This window comes from Bombus pascuorum, chromosome 2, assembly GCF_905332965.1.
Source record: "Bombus pascuorum chromosome 2, iyBomPasc1.1, whole genome shotgun sequence".
Lineage (NCBI taxonomy): Eukaryota > Metazoa > Arthropoda > Insecta > Hymenoptera > Apidae > Bombus > Bombus pascuorum.
Window position 1 is genome coordinate 18437519 of NC_083489.1, and position 24083 is coordinate 18461601.

General features: G+C 37.0%; 1 protein-coding gene across 2 annotated transcripts in view; it reads right to left on the reverse strand.

Annotated features, from left to right (window-relative positions):
- Window positions 1–24083, reverse strand: part of LOC132916244 (protein Wnt-4-like) — a 73271-nt gene that overhangs the window by 35274 nt on the left and 13914 nt on the right. Inside the window, exons 1-2 of one of the 2 annotated variants that reach the window (XM_060976075.1) lie at window positions 4483–4848; window positions 4208–4349 (exon numbers count right to left, since the gene is read on the reverse strand). The exons of the other annotated variant lie outside the window; for it this stretch is intronic. Of the exons in view, the coding sequence (XP_060832058.1) occupies window positions 4208–4275 (68 nt within the window). The 5' untranslated portion in view covers window positions 4276–4349; window positions 4483–4848. Of the gene's footprint in view, window positions 1–4207; window positions 4350–4482; window positions 4849–24083 lie in introns of those variants that run through there. 2 annotated transcript variants of the gene reach the window in all.

Sequence of the window (24083 nt, forward strand, 5' to 3'; positions counted from 1 at the left end):
GTAAATTCGAGGAACGGCTGGAAAGAAGTGGCCGCGGCACAAAGCGTGCCGACACGACCGGGCCCGTTTGCCCCGCGGAGGTAATTGTCTTCTTGGCCGCACGAGAGCGCACGTATTCCGCGAGTAAATACACACCGAGAGGCTGGCTTACGTATAGCGTTCTCACGGGACGGAGAATAAATACCATGGCCCAGTCTGTTACCGACTTTTCGTTTCCTGGATACGGTCTGCCGGAACATTTCTCTCGATCGCGATAATCGATCCTCGATATAGGAATTATAGGTTATAGTGGACGGAAAGAACGTTCATAGTGCCTCTCCATGGATAAAATTACTACTAATAATAAAGAGAAACTTCTCAGTCATTATAAGTAAAACATACTATTTTAAGTATTTAAAAATGACATGAAATATCATAGAGATTTAGAGAAAATCATATAACCTATCATACAGATATAAAAAAAATTGCAATGTAAGTAATAAACAGAACATTATATAAAGATGATTATTGAGGTTGGAAAGTTTGTTCGAGGCGGCACGTGTCTATTTTTCTCTTCGATCCCCAGCACAGACCGTAGAACCCGTCGAAAATTTATCGAGCGCGGCTGTAGAACTTCTTTTCATGATTATTCTCAGCATAACGTGCCACATCTCTCTTTGATCCTTCGTGACATATAAATCGGAAAGAACACACACCGCCGAATATTTATGATATTCGAACGAGCAATTCTTTTTTAACTTAAAGAAGACTTACCCTAATAAAACCTGAGTTTTAAAAAACAGATCGTCTGTACGTATTGATTTTTTTTTTTTTTTTTTTTTTAGTAGATCGGAAAGATGAAATATAGCTTTTTCCACGAAACCTTGCTTTAAAGGACTTTTTGAAACTTATTTATTTTATTTCTTCTTCTATACGTAAATTCTTTCTGTACGTTTTTTAATTAATTATCATTAATTACAATAAATTCTTATTCTGAAACACTTTATAGTACCACCATCTTCTTTTAATTCGAGATCGACAATCATATAATCTTGATTAAATAGTTGAGTTTAAAATTTTTAAAAATCGAATTAACGAACTGGGGTACAAAAACTAGGAAGAAGAATGTTATCTGTCCCTAATTTATCAGACGGACTTGTTATCCTTGAGATTCAAGTCTGACAGGCTTGTGATTTTTGTGTGGTGCGAACGAAAATTGAAAGTACGGTTTTCTGGTTATGTACATGCGCCTGTACTCACATTAACTTCACTATTTCCGTACGAGTTCGCAAAACGTTCTGTTATGTGTGTTTTTAAATAACGGTAGTTTCTAAAACAAGACGATGTTTGCTAGAATTACATATCTAATTCTTCAACACATTTCAGAATCCGAACCTTATCCTAATTACTAAATTACCCTATTTAACCTAATCGAGTACTCATATTATTTAACTAATTAAGTATACAAGAACCATAGACTGCAAATATGTATCAATACTGTACAAATACTACAAAGTACTTAGATCGAAGCACTCAACATGTTAAGTGCTCAAAGTACTAAGTGGTCAAGTGTACAACGTCCAGGTACACAACTTTCCTCTTCCTAAAGAGAATTTTCTATTAATTTTAAATCAACAATATTAAAAGGAGACAAATATACAATGGAGATGACTGTACAAACAGACAACCATTTATACGAACTTATATAAATTTAGTTAATTATATTGTGAAATATTTTAGTTTCATTTTTTTCATAATATAGAATATATAAAAATGTGCATTTTCTTTTCTGTAATATAAGACTTAAAAATTTTTCCTCTTTTATATTTTGTTTATAAATCTATATCTTAATTTCTTACATTACGCTCCCTAAAATATTATTATGGGCATTAAATACAAATGAAATTAATTAAAATTTAGTATAAAGATTTTCCCTATTTGAACATTCGCCACTGTAAAACATATCCTGGTACCAATCCTAACAAAAGTATTAAGTTCCGCTAGGACGAAACAAAAACTGGTCTGCGAAATAATTGTAAATAATTGCGAATCGAATAACATTTTTCAATATTGAATAGCTAATTGGATATCTATTGTGGAGCGATACGAGATGGGGTGGCTATCGAAGCCTCACCAATCGCGTGGAGTTAATTCGTGTTTGTGTGCGTGGCACACGATGGTGCATCATGCACCGCGGTGCATAATAGCGCGCTGCATCAACAACGATGTTTACCTCGGCGTAATATACAAACAGATGTATCTCGATGCGGAGAGCTTTACTTGCCGCGGATCATTTTACACGGACGATATTTCCGCAAATTATCCTCACAGTATGCTGTTTCCCTCCCTCCGCTACCCCCTTTGGGAGAAACCATTCGATTTGGACTGCATGAGAGAGTAATAATTCTGTCCATTAAGCACAGACCACGTCTGTGATCTGATAGAAAATGTTTTATGGATCGCATGACGTACTTTTCGCTAATGGTGTCACTAGTGACTCTTTTGTTTTTTTAATGATTTCTTTTTATAGATGGAATGAAAATTGAGATGACGAATTTTAATGTCATGATCAAATGGTATCGTATGTAGTTGTTTTGATACGGTGATACGGGTATCGTTTTTCGTTTATACATTGAGATATTTCTCTCTATATCTTCTTATCGTATTACCGGTGCTCTTTGACAGCAGTGTATCGTGATGTTACGTACGTTTGTTATTGACATTTAATCCTTTTACAACATAATAAAATGAGGAATTTAGGATGGACAATTTAGAAAATAATTGTATCTTCGTTATTATTTTGTATTCCTATTATCAAATGTAGAAATTTAAAATATTAAGTCGTACGAAAAGTTTCTTTCGTTTTATAAGGAAATAATGGATGCACAACATTTTCTGTTTTATATTATTTTATCGAATTACGTATGATCCATTTTGTTCTACCAAACTAAAGATCACAACTTTCGACAGATTAGATTTTATGTTTGTATAAAGATGCAAAACGTGTCTGTAAAAGAAAGATACTTTTCGGACAACCTAATACTATACTTGACGGACTACAGTTTCAAAGAATTAAATATAGCATTCTCTTTGTTTAACTTAAATTAATCTTAACAAATGCTTTTGAAGTTAATTTTCTGAAATTCACAGAATTCCGAACTGTAAAATCTCTACATTTTCTTAGAGATTTAACTTTCTGTATTTTATATTTATAAACTACTTTAATCTAATATTCACAACAGATACATAAATTAAATTTTTACAATAAAATCCAATTTTCTAAAATGTACATAATCAAAGTCTTCATAATTCCTATATTTCCAAATTTAAGTCGGATCAAACTTTGCCCAATTTACCACACAAACAAACCTCGACTCTCCGCCTTCGACTAGGGAAAAACTTAAAATCTCTAGGCGATACGGTTCTATAGCCGTTTCTTCTTCTTTACGCAGACCCTTTTCTCCACGAACAGAGTCGAATATACAGAAAACTGGCAAGATCAAACTGTTCTCGACATGCTTGCCGACTTTTTGGAAAAAGAAGAAGGCGGGGGAAAGGTAACCGACACAGAGAAGTGGCCGAACAGGGAGGCGTAGACACGTTGGTTCACGGGCCATTGAGTCCTTGGAAACTCTGATTAGCTCTTTCGTTTCTTATTGGAAAACTTTCATTGCGCCACAACAAGAAGGGAAAAAATTCCATCTCGTTCCGTGGCCGGCTCAATTTACCAGAAAATTCCTTATACTTCCTACCAATTACCCCCGATGTTTACCCGCTAAACTCGCCCTCCGTCTGTCTGGTACTTTTTGGTTATCTCTCTCCGTGTTGGGATTTTTCTGGCGATTCGGTATCTGTTGATTTAGGCCGCTTAAAGTGATTTATCTGAGTAAATTGTCATCGGAGAAAGTATAAGGATTTTGGGCTGATGGTTAAGGGGGATATTTTTCAATTACTTAAAAACGTCCCTTGGCTAATTGACATTTTAGAAAAGTTTCAATTTAACGTAGTTAATGAGACTTAAAATATATACAATAAGAAATCTCATACTATTTCTGCAATTGAAAAATTACAGCTTTTTCCATATTAATCGTACTGTATTGTGATATACAGTAAAAACGTCATAGTAAAAAATAAGTACTAAAATACATTATAGTATGCATGATACTATGCTACACAAAATGTAATGTATAATGAATTTTATGCATTTTAAGTTATAACTAAATCTTACCATAACCTTAAAAATGTAAGGTAATTATGTATGATACAATGTTGACACATCCACCACATAACGGTCATTGGTGATTGACGAGGTATAAATGTCAAGTTCTGCGCCAGCTATCAGTGATTGTCGTGACAGTAAATGTGTTAACCTGTTAACCAGTAGAATCCGTCATCACTTGTATGTAGTAGACATAAGTCAAAATGAAAGAGCTGATACAAGAACAAGATAATTTACGCAGATAAATTGCTTTAATACAAACTAAAGTATTAGTATTTTCTTACTTCACATACGAATGCTTCTCTACAGTAACATGATCAGTGTGAAAGATTCCATAAAGTAGAATCAGGATAACAGAAGCTCCTTGATACGCATAACCGATTGTGGATACTCATGTTTTAATATTTCAACGAAAGTATCCATTGACAGATCTCCATTCATCAAACCAAAAACCATTTCTCTTTTATCAATCAAAATAACCAAAACGCACTTTAAAAGTTCTTAAAAAAAGAACTAAGACTTAAGAAACATAGCACTTGACAAGACTACTTAATTGCACAGAAAACAAATCGCGAAGCCTCTAACACGCATGTCCAAACAAATAGGAAACAGAGGGCGCATGCGTCGATCACCACTAATGTACAATTTCAAACAATATCTACTAATCAATCTAGTCTATCTCATACTACTTTAAAACACTTTAAACGTATGTTTTAATTTAAGATTGATCGATCAATAGAATTAAAAATAAATAATTGGCGGTATCTACAAATTTCTTTATTTGCTCAAATGTTGTTTTCTTTACTTTCAGGTATTTTACTTTTACCATTGATTAACTATTGATAAGATCCGTGCTCTTACTCAGCAAATCTGTATTAACGATAACGATTTATGATTTAGGTTCTTTTTCTGAATATTTTCAACTACGGCCTAATTTTCTTATACGATTAGTATGAATTAGATTAGAATCCCAAAAAAGTACGACATTAAAGAGTATCCCGTTCGTGGAATAATTAAAGGTTCCCGTGAAAAATCTACGGGTCGGGGAAAACGGGCGCAACCGGATGTGCAATGGGCTAGGTAGGTTGCGTGAGCATTGACGAGAGCATGGTCGAGGCCGTGGCGAGGCTAGAGAGACTCGGCATTTTATGGTGAACGCATTTTATTGCCCGTGGCTGCCGCATAGGCGGTGAGGTTCAAAGGACCGACCGGAACAGTAAAAGCTAGTTTAACGGTGCTAACAGCGGCCGCAACACGCCGAATGTATTACTAATATTACTATACCTCTTGAGCCCACTACTTTTCTTCAGTCCATTCGTTTCACGCGCTCACCCATACGCATCCATATTCGACATAATACGTATAAAATACGTACGAAAATATAGACAAATATTCAATACATCGAACTTTATACCGATATAATATGTATGTAAGAACAAATCTAAACTAAACTAGTATGTACAAATATAAGTAGGAGAAAAATATGTGAGACAAATATAAATATACAGATATGAAACATATGAACATGTGTACGTAAACATTGATAACAAAATACAAATATTTGTGTATACAAATATGCACAAACACATGACATCATGGATAAGTTTTTATATTACAAAGAAAAATATACAAATACATGTAACACAAGCATTTATGATATATAAATATGTATATATATATATACATGAACATATATAATTATAAACAAATATCTATAATATATAAACCTGTATATAAAAATATACAATAACGATAGTACCATGTATGTAGTATGGTTACTATATATAAGCATCTATGACATTTGCATATATATAGGACAAATACACATATGCAGGAAGCCATACACAGCATACACAAATATACACAAGCATTTATAACATATGCAAGTATACAATAGTAACATATACAACCACGCAATGTACACGACAGGCACAATGTGCCCATACACAAACACAGGCAAATATACAGGCACATTTCGTTCGTTTCTTTTCCACACTTATTCTTCGTTCTTTTCTTTTTCTTGTTGTGGGAGTTACAGCCGCCACCACGATCCGGTATCCCTGTCGATAGCAGGATAATTTACGGCCACGTGCGGCTTTAATTAAATTTTCTAGCTACACCGAGCTCGGCAGGTGAGTGACAGTGGCACTGGTCTTCGACGGATGTGGCGACGGAAGTACCGGAACGAAGACTTATGCGAGAGCCATTCAGTGGATTGGTGGAAATAAATTGTTGGGCGAAATTGAGGTGTTCTATTGTCGTTCGAAACGTGATAGAAAATTTTCAAAAAAGATTCATGTTTATTAGTAAAATAAATTCTTCCTCTTATAATGACAATTTTGTATTTTTGAGATATCCATGATTTATAAACATTTTTGTAAATATTAAGAAACGTTTGAATGTATATAAAAAATAACTATGCACTTTTGCAGTGGAAAGATTGATGATGGATTAGTGAGATTAAACTGAATGTAAGGGAGTAATAAAGTCATGGGCTTCATAAAGGTGTATTACACGTTTTATGAACAGAGAATTAACGTTAATAATATAGAGAGATACACTAGCATTAAATCTAATTTCGAAGTCATTTTTGTTTCTCATAAAGATTGATATCTTGCTGAACTTAATTTTTCTAATCAAAATCACACCATTTATCTCCCATCTGCTTTTGCCCGCCAGCAAGTTCAAGTTCAACGATTTTACAACATCCACTGATCGCTTTGTATTAATTTAAAATTTTCATGTTTATGCAAAACTAGTTTTTAAATACATCATTTTTTATTATTAGTTAATAGAAGTTTAAGCTTTATTAGAGAAAATATGGAAATATCAATAGAAAGAATAAAAGATTCGTTATTCAGTATACTCACACACATCTGTAGGAAAGTAACCCGATTCTTCAAGAACTTAATAATTCTAACTTTTCAATGTTTAATAATTACAACATTAGGTACCACTATCCAATACCTACTCATCAATTCTCCTTTTAATTATCAAACATAACCTATAAGATTACATCTCCCTCTGTGTAACACAAGATATATTAAAAAATAAGAAAACGGTAACACTAGTGACAAAAGTATCAAACAAGAAAAACAAAGAATGCCATGATTTCATATTAATCAATACAGTTTATCCCCCTTTACCCTTACCTTTTTCAAATATGGAAGCTAAGAAACTTTTTAATACTAATAGTTCCTAAAATTGTCTTTCTCAAATTTTGTATTTTACACTTTTAACGATTAAGACAAAAAACGGATTTACTGTTACAATTTCTTACTAATAATCTTTTTATTTATGAATTTTTTTTTTAAGTTATTTGAAAAATTTCTTTTATTCCTGTCAAAAATAAATTATACAATACTTACATTTTCAAGAATTATATTTAACCTATTTGAAATTGCTGTATCTATACTAACCTCCAATTTCATGATAATAGAAATTTCTGGTTAATAGATGATTTGGTTAAGAGATAAAAAATATTTATATTTATAATATTTACATTGGCATTTCACTATATAATAATTATAAAACAGAGATAATATAAAAATTATCTAACCTGAATATCATAACCTATAAAGATTTATCCTCACACCTCACCAACTGACCTTGAATTGCACTCCAGTATCGTGACAAAGTTTGCCATTTCCAGTGATAATCTCGCGATGAATGTACAGAAAGACAAATATACAACACAGAGTCTATTAACGTGCGATGTTCCCCGGTTACAAAGCGATCACAAGGATGCGAGATTCGCGGCATGATCCCGTGCAGGAAGTGGCCCGGTTGTGCTTATAAATAAGCACCGTTCAGACCAGGCGAGGAGGACAGCCTCACTCGGCGAGGATTAAAATTGATTTCGTGTTTATGAAATGTCGCGGATACCTTGGCACGATCCGCCGCCTCCGTTTCGTCGCCCGTGGCGGACTTCCACCTTCCGAGAATAGACGCGATTTAACCGCGACTCTCGATGCATTCAGGAACGCGAGAAATAGCCTCAAGGATTTACAGAGTGGTCTCGACGTGATGCAAACATAATTGAGAAAGAATGAGGAATTTTTTTATTAAGAATCCTCTTTAGATAAACTTAATGACATAACAAGATATGAAAGTCTAGGCATAAATAAATTTCTAAGTTTTCATAAATAGATCGTGGATGTTTATGTACAGGTATGTACATATATGGAAAATGTTAAGGTGCAAGAATTTGCAGAAAAGATATAATATAAAAAGACGTGTTAAAACATTCAAAATAAAATACATGTTGTAGATATAAGCGTAAATCAAACTATTTATTCACATTTTGTACTTAGAAATTTATTTATGCAACATTTTTAGGTTATTTTGTATCATTAAATTTATGCTAATAAAATAATTCAAAATATACACGGTATTTCCTGTCAATATATGTGTGTATGTAGTTAACACAAAACATTGCCGCCAATCACACCAAAGAATATACCGACAGGATGTTATCGCTGGCGGCATTGCCTTTGAGTTAACTAAACAGTGATAATATCAGTATCACCTTTTATAATATACATGTATGTACATATATTATATTGTGAGTATATATGCCTAATCTTTAATCCCATGCATCAAAACAGTTTATGATTCAGAGATGACCCAGTTATCAGGTCAAAGAAACCTTTAATGTTGATTAAATTGAAATGAGGCTGCAACATCCTTTCTAAAAATATCTATATAAGTACATCTCAACAAAAAATCTACCAAAAAGACCACAAATATAAAACCACATTTTTTAAATCATCAAGATAAAAAACCAAGAGAAAAACAAAAGAAGCATTGAAATCATAAATTCATGCAAAATACCTTCCGGAATATTATCCACAGATTGAACAGAGAAAGAGAGCTAAAAAACCACCAACACAAACCCACAATTTTAAACCATCAAATAAAGAACAAAACAAGCACCATATATTAAAGATATATTAAAACCATAAATCCCTACGTAAAGGGAGATTTTTACTGGAGAAAAGGCTTTCAAGAATATTATCCATAAGTTAGAGAGAGAGAGAGAGAGAGAGAGAGAGAGAGAGAAAGAGAGAGAGAGAGAGAGAGAGAGAGAGAGAGAGAGAGAGAGGATCATGGAAGCGGCTTTCTGCTTCAGGAGCATTCCCGCGGTACTTATTAACGAGTACGATCCGACCGCACGTCACTCAAGTGCATCGTTTTGCCGGGTGAACTTTATAAACCGGCCCTGTCCGATATCGGAAATAGGCTCAGAGAACCGGCCGGCAGGCATTAGCGTTGTGAATTTGGCGACTGCTTGATCCCCACCCTAACCTAACTCCATCCGCCATTAACGATTCTCGATCGAGCTACGTTCGTTAGGTTGTCCAGCAGGCCGTCGGATCACGAGAATTATCGAGATGCTGGACAGCTCGGAAGAAGGATATTTAAATCCACTTCTCTACTGGCCCGGTATCTCGACGACCATTCGCCAGTATATCGCAAACATCGACCTCCGTGCAACCGATACACACGCCAATGAGGATTTTATCGACTTCTAATTTCGACTCGTGAGAGCGGCCCTTAAGTGTTTTACAGGGAGGTGTTGCTTGGCCAGGTAGTAAGCGGTGATCCAAACGACGTATCGGTTTCGGGTAGAAGCTTCGTCGATGGCGATTTGATGTTCGTTGAATAGGTAGTAGTAGTTTTTGCTTGACAAATTTACGGGAAATTGTGGGACTAACCACAAATAGGGATTAATATGGTTTTATGGAGATAATATGATGATGGGGTTTTGGGCTTGGTAAAAATATCGTTTCCATTATGGTAAACGATACGTGAAAGCGAAAAGAACAAAGATAAATTCAGTGATTTTGAATAAAGCAACATTAAAGAACCTCTTGTTGTTGATTGTTGGAAATGTTTTGCAACATACAGTAACAAAAGGTGACAAGAGGCGGCGAAAGACTGTTGCTTCAATGGGAACTAGAACAGGAAGAATACTGTATTGCCATTAGTTTGTATTATAGTCGAATTTGAAAACGTGAATTATTTAAACATTTAATGTGAAATTGAATTACAGAATGTTTTACAAAAGATCCTACTACCAATACCATCGAAATCTCAGACCACCCTATCGCAAAGATAAATGACGAAAGAAAGGTTAGAGAAATGAAATTCAAAGGCCGCGTAAAAGCGCCCGGAAAGGCTATGTCACTTTTAGCGAGTTGAAATTCCAAGACTGCTCGTAAAATCGTTTATCTGCGTACAGTTGACGAGCCTACCTTTACTCCTGCAATACTGTCCACACGATTCTCTGTCCAAGAGCTATCCACCGTTGACTCTAGGTCTCGATTCTCGTCTCATAAATATTATTCAGATTTGCATTCCGTGTCTTGTAAGAATATCGAATTTGATCGAAAGAAACTCTTACGAGTTCCCATTGATAGAATTTCTTTCTCGTGGAAATATTTGGTGCATACACGGAGGAAGTGGACGATTCCGCGTCTCCTCTTGCGATCTGGCCTCGATTGTTGCGTTCCGCGACGAAAGTAGAGTGGGGATAAGAGGGTGGGGAGGAGTCAAGGATGCACGGCCACGCGAACGGCTAGGATTCCAAGGAAGACCACTTCGGTGCAATCTACGCCGGAACTCCTCTCCTGGGAGAGAACCAGACCGTCTTTTCTTTTATCTTATTACGCCGAATATTACCTCCGGTGATCGGCTTTTCGATGGAAACCGTGTTACCCGGATTATGGGTAACTACGTGTATACCAAATTGATCTTGCCTTTGGGTACGATCTTGAGTTGATGAGGTTAGGGATTGATTTGTGTATAGTAGCCGATGTTTGGGGTTGAAATTGCATGGTTGTTGAACTGGAAAGTTCATGATAAGTTTAGATTAGGCTTGTAGCGTGATTGTGTAACCTTAAACACTACAATCTGTGTGACATTAATTGAGCCCTCAAACTTATTAAGAAATACCTGCGCAATTTATTTTATAGGTTATACAAGTCAAGGGCGATTATAAGATTGTTTATGATCCTGACTCTAACCTTAAAGTACTATGTAGTATACATGCAGCATATTATGCGAGTGAAATAGTATGACACGTTCGATCTAATTTTGGCCTCATCGTTATTTCATTATTATTTCACAAAAATATAACAGAATTCGTCTTCTGTACCACATAACTATGAAACAAATTTCAAAAATTAGAAAGAAAACCCCATATAAATTAAAAGATTATGAGAATCAAGTGCCAACAAGATTTTATTTATAAGAAACTTTCCGGTATCGCGAAAGTATCATTGCCACTCCGCAGAAGGATAATGTAACTTTCGATGTAAAGAAACTAACCTCATTTCCAACCACGGAGAAGTCAATTTCACAGTGTACACCCGCTAGATAAGATTCCGCGGACACGCGTCGCGGCGCGCTGCTTTATCGGTAAACGGCTGCACGAAAAATTGTGGAGTAGGTATGCAAAGCCTAAGAGGAGGACGTAGTCGAAGCGAGCCCGCAACTTTTCTGGCAAGAAGGATCGATCGATCGGCTCCGTCCGGTCGCTCACTTTCTTTCTTTCCTTCTCCCCATCCTCCTTCGTCCTCTCCCTCCTCAATCTGAATTCCCTGTTTCTCTTAACAGAGAGGATCTGTGCTCCTCCTTTTATCTTGCGCCGCTTTATTCCGAGTTCCGCTATCTCCAGCATCTCCGATAGATGGAATCGTTTCGTTTCGTTCACTCTAGCCGCTGATGTTGAACAAGAGGACCGGGTCCAAGAGGCGGAAAAACAGCGGCAAAAGAGAGGAAGCAACGAGAGAAGTTGGAAGAAGCCAATCTCAGAAATGAATATGACTTCTGCAAAATTCACGGAACAATCCGCGGGTCGCTGAATGCGACTTGTTTGTCTGTTTGTTTGCGCGCCTATTTCCGCTCTCATCTATATGCACGCACATTGCTGTCCAGCGTGGCCAATGAACACATAGCGTTTGGCCACTCGACGAATGTGACTGGATCACGTTTCGATCTAAGGATCTTCATATATAGAGATTCCGACCGTGCGAAGGAAAAGGTAGTTGATTGGTTAGAATGGAAGATTTGATAGGTTGGAGGCAGAGTTGAGAGTTAGAGGTTAGGTATAGGTTTATTCTAAGCTTATGTGTTGTATTGTTTTGTAGGATTAGGTAGAAAGTGGAAAAGGTCATAATAGATACTACCGATTTCTTTGGCAACTTTATTATAAAAGGGATCTTTAATGCTAGTATGTTGCAATTAATATAAAATCTAATCGCCACAATATTAAACCTTAAATGTTCTTTATCAAAATTTCTAACCTAAAAGGAAAATTTTAGAAGTTGATTTAGAATCTAAATATTGAACGATATTTCCTTCCGTAAAGTATTATAATAATAATGTTATATTTCCTACACCAATTAATCTGCGTTATAAATTAACAATCTAAAAAGATTTTAAAAATTAATTCAGAATCTAAATATTTAATACCATTTTCTGCTATACAGTATTACAATAACATTACAGTTCTCAAACCAGCGAATTTTAAAGCGCCATTAATAAAATCATCTTCGCCAGATGCAACGTCACATAATAATCCAGACGAAAAAGAGAAAACGCAGAAGATGGATTCGCGGACGAGAAAGCACGCGACCAGGCGTGGAGATGCCACGTTCCCGCGGGAGGAACTCCAACCTTCTCCCCTAACGAATTCTTTCCTGCGATTTGTTTCTTTACTTTCATCCGCCTGCAGCCTCTTCCCCTTTGGTCTCGCCATTGACATCCACAAGTAGAATGCTGGAAACACACCGACCATGCTGTTCTTTTTTTGTCGCGTTACTGGTTCCCCGATTCGTTCGACTGGTGGAAAAGCGTGGAACAGGTCGACTCTTGATCAGTTTCTTCTCTTTTTGTTCAACAGTGGTACAGTTTTTCCGTCACTGACTCGACAAACCCGTGCGAAACGGTCGACCTGGTTGCCTGGTTGTTTTGCCCTTTCTCGAATTCCTCGGACATTGTTGCTTTTATTTGTTGGAATGCGTTTCACGAATACTATAAAATATTATTGCGTGCATCCTTTGTTCGGGTCATTAACACATGTTAGAAATGATTTCACGTATCGGCGATTCGACGTATCGCCGACGCGGTGTTTATATGAATGCGAATTCCACGGATAAGACGGTAAATAAGTTAGGTTATAAAGAAACGTTGCAGATTTCTCTTAAGAAGAAAGGTGACCATGAAATTATAAAATGGATAGTATATTAGAAACAGATAAAGTAGGACACAGTTGTAGTGGACATAGTCTTATATCTATAGTTTGAATAAGAACTTAAGCAAGCGATAGCAACCCCTAAAAGAAAAATCGGTAAAAAATTAGAATAAAATAGAAAACACAAAATATATTATTTAGGGTTCAATGAAGAAATCAAACAAGCTATTAAAAGAATACAAGGAACAGAGCTACGAGCAGCCAGCGATTAAGAAAAATGAGTTCATAAAAAATTTCTAAAAAATTATGAACTTTAAAAGATTACAGCCTCACGTATTCCATCAAGAATGGGAGACAACAAGAGACACGAGACTCTTACGTTAAAGTACCGACTAAGAAATCAAGCAAACCCTCAAGGAAACGCAACAGATAGGGCCACGCAGAGTCGGGTCCTAGAGTAGAAAAGAGGCTAAAGAGGCTATTAAACTCGGAGGAACTCGAAAAACCGAGTAAGAAACCAAGTAGAATGCTCTCGAAGGGGCAAAAGCCAGGGGGAACGAAGAGTGTCCGACGAAGAGACACGTGAACCACGATCGGTACAGATCCTAAGTGAAACGGAGAGACAAAAGCTCGTGGGTGTGGGGTGGGGGGTTGGCAGCACTTGGCTAGATCCTCCACGAGGAAGCTGTCGAAGTGGAGGGTGCAAAGAGGAGGCGGAAGTGTAGCGGGTTGAGAGAAGAGCAATCGTGTGCACCAAAAGCGAGAGAGAACGGACAAGCATACGAACGTGGAAAGCCTCTCGACCGAGTGGAACACACCAACCAGCGTGTACGAGCAATAGAGCGGCCATATAGCGAAGCAGGAAGAAAACGAAGAAGGCACTCCGGTACACTGCACACACTTGTAAACAAAATAGAATTTCGGGGTGAAAATGTCAATCGTGTACACATATACGGTGTACTGTACCAACAATGAGTACAGTCACGCACTTTCCACCTAATAAGAGACGGGGATGATGAAAAATTAAAAAGAAGAAAGAAGAAAGAGAAGAGAGGGAAGAAATAAAGAAGAGGCCACGCACGAGGCGATACAGAAAAAAGGTGGACTGAATCGAGTGGTAGAAGAGACCGATACATAACTAGCCTTAGTTAGCTGGCGACGATTGGTCGAACAACCCAAAAAGGGTTGGATTTTCGAGAGGGCAGCGCGGCGTAAAGGGTGGAGCGCTCGAGGACGCTCGAGACTGCTCGAGAAGCGGTGTAACAGCGTATGTGCTACGCGATGTACGCGTTCCTGGGACCAAACCATCGAGGGTGCGGGGAGTGGCTACAAAGAAGGGGGGTAAGAAGAGCAAACGAGAGAAAGAGAGGGAAGAATAGAAAAATAGAACGGAAGAGAGTGGAGGAAGTTAAGGGATGAAGCGGTGTAAGCACACGACTAGCACCGCACGCTCGGCTTTTCTCCGCTCGAGTGTACTTCTTTCTCCTCTTCTTTTCTCTTCCTTTCCTCTGCTCTTTTCTCCCCTTCTCCTCCTCTACTCTCGACTAGGAGAGGAGACGAGACCCAACGACGAACGTACAAGTCTCAAGCTTGTTTCCCACAAGCTTCGAGCTCGAAAGCTTGTTAGTGAGATTCGCCATTTTTCCCAACCCCTCCCACCACCCCTTCACTCCTCCCTCGAGCATACAGGCACCCTCCTTCGCCCCTACTTCTCCATGGGCACGTACACCTCTTGTACACCGCCTCCATGTCATGGCCCCCTTTTTTCTCTCTCTTGCTATAAACCAGAGGAGAACAGAGAAGATCGGCCTCTGCCTCGACAAAAGGTCGACCACGAAAAATCGAGCTACCGGGCAAATCAAGAGTACCCTCCCCATCAGCTATTTTTTTTTCTCTCCTCTTCTTGCTTCTCCTCATCTTCCATCTCCTTCTTACGTATGATTTTTTTTGGTACTTCACCCTGGCATCTCCGCCAAGGTACCTTCCACCCCTATGTATATATGCTACCCACTCGATTTCATCCCTACGCATTACGCCCCAGTTACCGCGATTTCCCCCATCCTTATACTCTTCTTCTGCTTCCAGGCTCGAGTTCTCCAACCATTCGAATAATATTCCGGAGAAAGGAACGACGCGACGACCCAGCGAAAAAGCAGCCAGAAATGGAACGCGAGAGGGTTAGAAAGTTCATGGAGGGAGAGCAAGCAAGAAAAAGAGGGAAGAAGAAGTAGGAAAAAATGGGGAACTGGAGGAACATGCTAGGACTCTAGATTCTAGGTTCTTTCTTTTTTTTCTCTCCACTGCTCCTTTCGCGGTTTTCTCGTACTCCAGCCAAGTGGTATAGGTGGACCAAACAAAGAGGAACGCGGAGCAACCACTGATTGAACGTTCCTTCCTTCGTCGTATTTTTCTTCTTTTCCAAGCTCGTTCGCTGTTGTTCGACCGTGAGTCACCAACCGAACGGAAATCACCTTGCCATGAAAAAGAGAAGAAGAAAAAAAGAAGGCTACCCCACGGAGGGCCGCGTATACGCAACCGAGTAATGACCTCCTCCGACAGCGCCTCGGGCCTCAAACTACCTATATACCTACATACATACTTGGCCAGCCGCATATCTATCTATATACATACATATGTTATATAGGGTCAGTCTGACATGGAAATGGTCAATTTGTCTGACGAATGTGCCCCGCTTCTTCTGCCACGCTATTCTTCCGCCGAGGCCTTTGTGCATGCTCTTCGAGTAATATGTCAGTCGATCACCGTGAACAGCAGATGGGTGGATGGAAAAATTGTTTGAGTTGTCTAGGGATTTTTTTTTTATTGCAGCATCGTGCAGGAGTTGGTGGTGCATGCGGGTGAATGACTTTTACTGTAGGTTTAGGGGGTTTTATGAGAGGGGTTAGATAGGGTTTGACGTAATTCGTATAGTTTGAGGATCTTTGCGGTGCGAGAATTTATGGTGAATTTTAGGGAATGAGTTTCCGGCTAGGTTTAGGAATTTTTTGGCAGAGAAGTGGCGGTTTAGTTTGCTTAGATGTAAATTAGATTAGACTGGATTGGTGGATTTAGATTAAACTAGGATGGGTAACTAGATTTAGGTGATCAATTTTACCGAATGAGTTCTGGTTATGTTTCAGAATTTTGAGGGAAAAGTCAGATTTGAGTGTACTTAACTTACTACTACTACTTAACTTAACTTAACTTGCATTAGATGGGTATATTTAGATTAAATTAAGGTGGATAACCAGGTTTATATCAAATTAGGCTGGTGATCTGTAGGGTCCAATCGGATGACATATGAAATAGAAAATGACGTGATTGTTTATGCAAAAATAAGGAAGAAGTATTGAAGAAAATTTTGCATTCTCGACTTGGTTTTCAAGAAGATCGAATTTGAAAATTTATCAAGTATATTTGAACATGGCTAATTCCCAACTGGACGGAACTAAATAATCGGCAGAAGGCCACTCTACGTGTGAAAATAAATCGAAAAAATGGAATAACGTCTCTCTGTTCAAGCTTTCATTTTCCAGAAAATAGACTTTGAACATGTTTAAATTTAATTTCTTTTTTTCGGAAACAAAGCGTCTTATAAACAAATTTCATTCTACATTTTCGACTTATTTTCATACGTAGAATAACCTCTTATCGAGTTCAAGTATACCGATAAATTTCCAAATTCGATTTTCTCGAAGATTCAGCCGAAAGTGGAGAAATTTTATTCCATACCTTTTTCTTCTTTTTACACAAGCAATCACATCGTTCACGCTTTTACATGTTATTCGAGCGGATCCTGTATATAAGATTACATGAAATTACTCTGGATAATTGGAATGGATTTTCTGGAAGAATTACTATCGAACAATGTAACTGAACAATCTTTTACAAACTTACGTCAGATTAACATTTTTCAGCATTTCGAGGTAAATGATCTCTATTATTAAACTAAAAGATTTGAATAAAATAGATAAATTAGGATTTAGTTTACGCTTGATTCGAATTAACTCAAGCACACTTTTGGAATCTATTTATCTATTAAGTTAAAGAATCTTCCAACGAGAACAAAATAAAAATTCAACTAGATTTTCCAACCAATATCTCATTTCCTAATCTAAATGAGAAAAGTTTCAATTTTCTTTTCAGTTTCGAATAACCAAACTCTGAAACACTTCAACAAATCCAGCTACTAAGCAAAAATCATGAGCCAATCTCATGAACACTTTTGAAAAAAAAAAGCTAAAAAACCCATAACCGCCTATCGTCCAAGACTAAAATCCATATTTACTTACGTCGTGAGCAAGCAATACCCGAAAAGGGTGGGAGGTTAGGGAAAAAGAGAGCCTAACTTCTACCTGGCTGGCAGCCTTCTCACAATGCTTCAACAGAAAGACCGAACAACCAGTTTGGTCCTGGTTTTCCTCTATCGCAATCGAGTTAGGTCAAACGGAGGGTGGAAAAACCCTCGAGTAGTTGAAGAAGCTTCCAACAAAATACCTTTGAGTCGTTCGTCTATAAGAATCTGATTCATCAAACTCTCGAACAATGAAGTGGACTCGTTAAGCTTGTCTAAGGAAATCATCCTTAAACTTGTGGAGATCGAAGTGGAAAAATGGTTTTGAATAAGGCAGACAGGTTGAGACGTGAATGTAATAAGAGATAGAGGATTTAGATCGGAACAGGAGGATGAAAGTAGAGGATGGTTTTAATCCATCAAGGATTCAGTGGTGAGATATGTAAAAATTGTATAGAGACGTAACAATATTGGAAAGTGTCATAGGTAAAGTAAAAAATTTATAAAATACATATTGTTTTTTTGCAATAAAAAATTGTACTAAAATAAAAGCTGCTCATTATAGGGATGAGGGACATAAGAAAGATTATCGTCACTATTGAAAAAAGTATTTCATAATGCTAAAGTATATTCTTATTTTTGTTGTTTCTTTCTTTCTCTTATCTTGTTTTACTTTCTTCTTTTTCGTCTCTTTGTTTTATTTCGACGAAAGGTGTATCGCATTGGTAATAATTAATGCGCGCCATTCCGCGTTGGACGTGCGAGCCTTTCACGTGATTCCTTTCCCCGTTGATGTATAACGCAATTATACTTATAAGTGTGTATTAGCCAACTACTGCTCGCTATGGATGAATACAAATTGATGTTTCTGGGCTACAAATTGCGTTCGACGCACACTCCGCTTTTGACGATGTTGCTTTAGGCTTTAACCATCGATAATCAGAATTTTGCTTGCTCATGAGAGAAAAATCTATCATTCCTCGGCGAAAATAAAACAAGCTTACGATAAATAAGAAATCCACCTGCGCTTCGTTAAAAAATAAAAAAAAAAATAAAATTACGAAAAACAAATCTTAACATTCTTAAAGCAATATGTTAAAGAATCAAATTAATCATCATCGTTCTCTTATAAAAATACAAAAAATAAAAGTAGTCTCAAGAAGAAATCTACCCACCTCATGAAAACAGACAGAAAAAAGAAAACGCACAAATTACAAGTATTATTCGGCAAATATCTTCTAAAAATAGAATTTATAGCAGTCATCCTTTATAAAAACAAGAATGAAATAAATTCACTTCTTCGCAAAAATGTAAAATAAAACGAGACATATTGGGATAAATCTATTCATCGATCAATGATAAATACATAGAAGAAAAAGGACGCATAATTTGCAGGCAAGGGTTCATCGAGTGTTTATTAAAAGTAGAAAATTCATCAAATTCAGCACTCACAAGAAAACAAAATAAAACAAAATAGAGGCACTCGACACCAACTAGTGTCGGACGACGGCAGCGCAGTTTGTAAATATTGTAAATAAATTGTAAATATTGTAAATAAATTGTAAATATTGTAAATAAATTGTAAATATTGTAAATAAATTGTAAATATTGTAAATAAATTGTAAATATTGTAAATAAATTGTAAATATTGTAAATAAATTGTAAATATTGTGAATAAACCTATTTAACATCCCCCTCCCCCTCCCTCTCATCCCACCCCTTCCCAAAATCCCACAGCACACAAAAAGTAGACTACCGAAGCGTCCTGTTTTGCGGCCAAGTTTCAGGACGAAAAATACAACATAAACAAGAATACACAAAAATCCAAAAACACAAGAATGAAAAACACAAAAAACTGTAAAAATTACGACACATAATATAGCATGGCTACGTCGTATCGTCGTGTATCGGTACCTTTGCCTAACACACCTTATGCTAATTCATAGTTTAAGTGAATTACATTCAATGTATAAAAAACACAATCTTGGCATAAATAAACACACAAAAAAAAAAAGACGGCAGCTCAGTGGTTAGCGCCTTAGGTTACGAACGTTCGGTACTCGGGTTCCATATCCCAGCGACTGGAGTCCGATTTTTCTTCCACAATACAGAAATGAGAAGAAAAGCAGCATTTAGTACCCCCCAACAGCAGGAACCTATCTTGACCTCTACACACTAGCAGGTAGCACTATCAGTACAATCATAACACCTCAGATCCTTCCCTTCACAAAAATACGGAATGCATCAAAATCGATAGGTAGAAACCTCTACTCATCCTGGGAGAGAAAAATATAAAATTAAAGATTATCTTAATGTTATCTGTTAAGAAGAAATAGAATTCATATAATGCAGCCTCTTACAAAAATCCAAAATAAAATAAAAACCCGCAAGAATAAGTCCACTCTGTCTACTATTATAATACTCCTTTGAACAAAAAAAAAAAAAAAAAAAAAAAAGTAAAGAAAAGAAAAGAAAAATGAAGAAATCAAAAGAAAAAAAGAACCACCAGAAGAGGGTTCCGCGTGGCCAAATAAATGCGTACGCGGAATCACGAGCGGCATCATTACACCCGACGAAGGAGAATGTCCACTAACTCGTCCATTAATATTAAAGAAGCGAGGTGCAGCCACGCGAGGGGTTACAGAACGCGGACAGAATGCACGAGGATAGATTTAGCATCGCGAAACGCGTGTTAAGCACACGTTCGCCTACACGTATAATAACCATCCAACGTAAACGCGGCCATGTCCCCGTTTAAATCGTAAATAAAGGAGCGGCGTTTTCCGAAAGTTACTAGTCAACGGGGGTTGATTTTGACGCGACGCACGCACGCGTTTTATGAATCGTATCCCTCCGAGAATACGGTTAGGTTTTCACCACGTTAATAGTAAGGATTACCGTATATATAAGTCCGCTTGTGAAGGAAATATGGTGACAATAATGGGGCTGTAGTGAGAGGATAGTTTATCGACGACTGAATTATTAAAAGAATAATTGTATATGCCTCGTAAATATTTAAGTACATGTATACATATGCGCGTGGTGATCTGTTAGATAAATTTTTGTGATGGGAGTGAAGCTTGTATATTTTGCTTTTTGATGCATTTTATCCATTTTGTTGATTGTTGTTGAAGTCTTTTTGCATATACGTATTAATGATCATCTGTGTCTTCCTTTATAAAAAAAAGATGTTAGTTACATAACTAATAACGATCACATAGATAATGAATACAGTTAATGATCAAAGGCAAATAACTCTTAGTTCAAGAATTTGTTCAAATATTAAGCATAATAAAAATACGTCATTTCCTTCAAACAATCTATGAACTCTTTTTCAAAAGCCAAGAACAACCCCTTATGTGAATCTTTATTCCATTATGAAACTCAATAAAAATTTATTACATCCTCTAAACAACCTCGCTTCGAGTGGAAACCTAACCCATTCTCCAAAAACATAACCTAACAACATAGAAAAATGGCTGTCTCTCCTTAAAACTCAAGAATTCCATCTGAATAAAAAAGATAACGAGAACGATATGAAACGTAAGTACCACCAACGAAGATAAAAATTTTTCAACGTATGTAAGCATGGCCGTTTAAGCGACAAAGAGACAGACAAATTGTCAATGGGGGGTTAAAGAATCCTCCTGCATTTGGCAGGTGGTTAAGCACTCGACGAGGCATATACGGCCGCGTATTACCGGCGACCATATACACTAGCGAATACAGACCCGGACATACTCATACAAACGCATATACACGCGAGAATACACACTTATACGCTTACACACAGATAGACTGAAACGGATGATGCAGCACGTGGGCCGCGATCTTTTCGAAATAATTTAGGGGACGGAATCTCCCCGTATATACACGCATCTGCACGGAGTTATTTATGATGGATTAGGCCAGGATTTAAGCCACGACTAATTTATGTCAGGCCACGGGATTGTCGACTCTCGACGATCTTCTCTCCCCTCTGCCTCCCATCACACTATCCACCAGGAACGAATGAGAGTGTATAAACTCACCACCGTGAAGTATCTAAGCCGACCGGTAAGCCGACCGAGCTGTTCTAACCTCAAACGCAGCCAAATCTTCGAAATTAAATAGGGAATAAAATAGTTTTATAACAGATTTACTTTTAAACTTGTGACTTTTACTAGACTAGGTTATGTTATAGACGAGTTGATATTATTTCTATACAAATGTGCTTTTCTGGTCATCCTTTTAAATTATGCAAAAATATGTTAAGTTATACGAAGTTATTTGAAAGAACTAATATTTTAAGATTAATAATTGAAAGAAAGATGAGGATACAATAAATCACATAGCTTGCTTTTCACAGGGCAGCAATTTGAAAATTCAGTACGTTGTCCGTCAATTACCAAACAATAATATTAATGCAGTTTTCTCAATAGAAGGCAGGACATAACCTAACTCAGTTACTCATATGTAACTATAGATCCAAACAGCCTGTGTATTTAATAAAATCAAGATAAATTGCCAATAAATCTACTCGAAGATTAATAAAAATCAATAAAATCAAACATAATAACCAATATAATAATACCATGCGCAAATCAAAATAATAATACTAATAAAAGAAGAACTTGTCATTTAATAGGTTAACCCTCTCCCACAAATATAACCTGACCCAGATAATAATTTCACCCTATATATTTTCATTAATTACATTTGAACAGCTGTGAAAATTAAATAAAGGAAAAACTTGCCATTAATAGTTAGGCTAATAGTAATTTAACCATCGCAAAATCCGGTTTTCGTAATCTCGCCAGCAACCTGTTTCTGTGGTCCAAACGGAACCGCGTTTCTTCCTTGCTTGGTCCGTCTGACCTTTCCACGGACCGTCCGGATCGGGTATGAAATTTAACATGAATAGAGAAGGAGCATGGCGGCGACAACGACTTGACTCTGCACCCTTCCCCGCCCTGTGCGTCCCCTGTATTATTCAGGCTGCCATTATTGGACCCCTTGGTCCGGCTGCGCGACACGCTCTCGCCCCCGCGGGACAACGCAATTGCATCTGCTCGGAATGAGAGTAGCCGTACAGACAGAGATATAGCGACTGAGCGAGCGAAAGAGAACGTGGTGGTTGAAGTGGAGGGGAGTTGGTGGCTGGCCACACGGGCACACAGAGACCCGTATAAGGAAGGAGGAACACGGATCGGCCGTTTAAACCCTCGCAAGCCCCGCTACGGATCTAGTTACTTAAGTTCGCCGCGGATAAAAGGAGAGAGCGTGTAATTTATGGCCAGCGTGGATAACGTCCAAGAGGGTGAGAAAGCATAGGAGAAGACGGAATAAAAATGAGATGCTCTGCTAAGGGAAGAAGAAGGAAAGCGGTGTACCGTAGTGAGGGTAAGGGGAAGAAGTGGGGCCACGGAAGTAGACCGAAGTCGATCGTGACTATTGCGATTGCGATGTGTTTTATTTTTTCTTGTATTGCCAATCGAAGCTGCCAGAAAGAAATAGCTCCACTTTCCAGGGATCTGATTTAAGTAAAGTCAAACAAAACCAAGTCGTTGTTTCAAAAGCGTTATAAATTATTAGTCGCAGGAATAATCCTTTACATTTTTGAATATGAAATCTATTCCTTTCTTCCTCTTCCAATAAATAAAATTTAAATATCGGAGCTTGCCCTACTTCCTATTGTTCTAAGTTTTTCAATTGTTACCTGTTTAGGTTAGGAAATAATATACGACATAATATAAATAATATAAATGTTTCCTAAAATAGGGAACTTTTGGAAATACAATGTTTTTGTAGCGGTCAGTTGTTACTTTTTGTAAGTACTAAAAATAATTACACCTTCTGGAGAACAATTCTTGTGATTGTTATTTTTTAATATTAAAGGTAATCATATCTCTTCGAAGATTACTACGATTGTAATAGTCTTATTGCATTATATGTATTATTATTTTCTGCAATCTATGATTAGAATGTACTTTTATTGTGCTAAATTGCTAGTTTCTAGCGTGAAAAATAATTGTATCCCTTTGAAGAGCGTATCTTGTGATGGCAATGTTTTTGTCATGCACAATTGTTATTTTTTCATTATTAAAGATAATCTTCTGCTTCTAAAGAGTGATTTTTGTGATCGTAATAATTGTGCAGCTATTATTTTTTAGTTTTAAAAATAATTATATCTCTTTGAAAACCAATTCTCATAATTGTAATGACTTTATTGCACTGTGTTATTATTTTCTAGAAGCAGATGTAATTTTACTGCTTCAATTGGTCTGCGATTGAAATACTTTTGTTGCATTGAATTCTTAGTTTTTTTTAGTATTGGAAATGTAATTCTATCTCTTTGAAGAGTTATCCACGTTATTGTAATACCTTTGTTGCGCTCAATTTTTTATCATTAA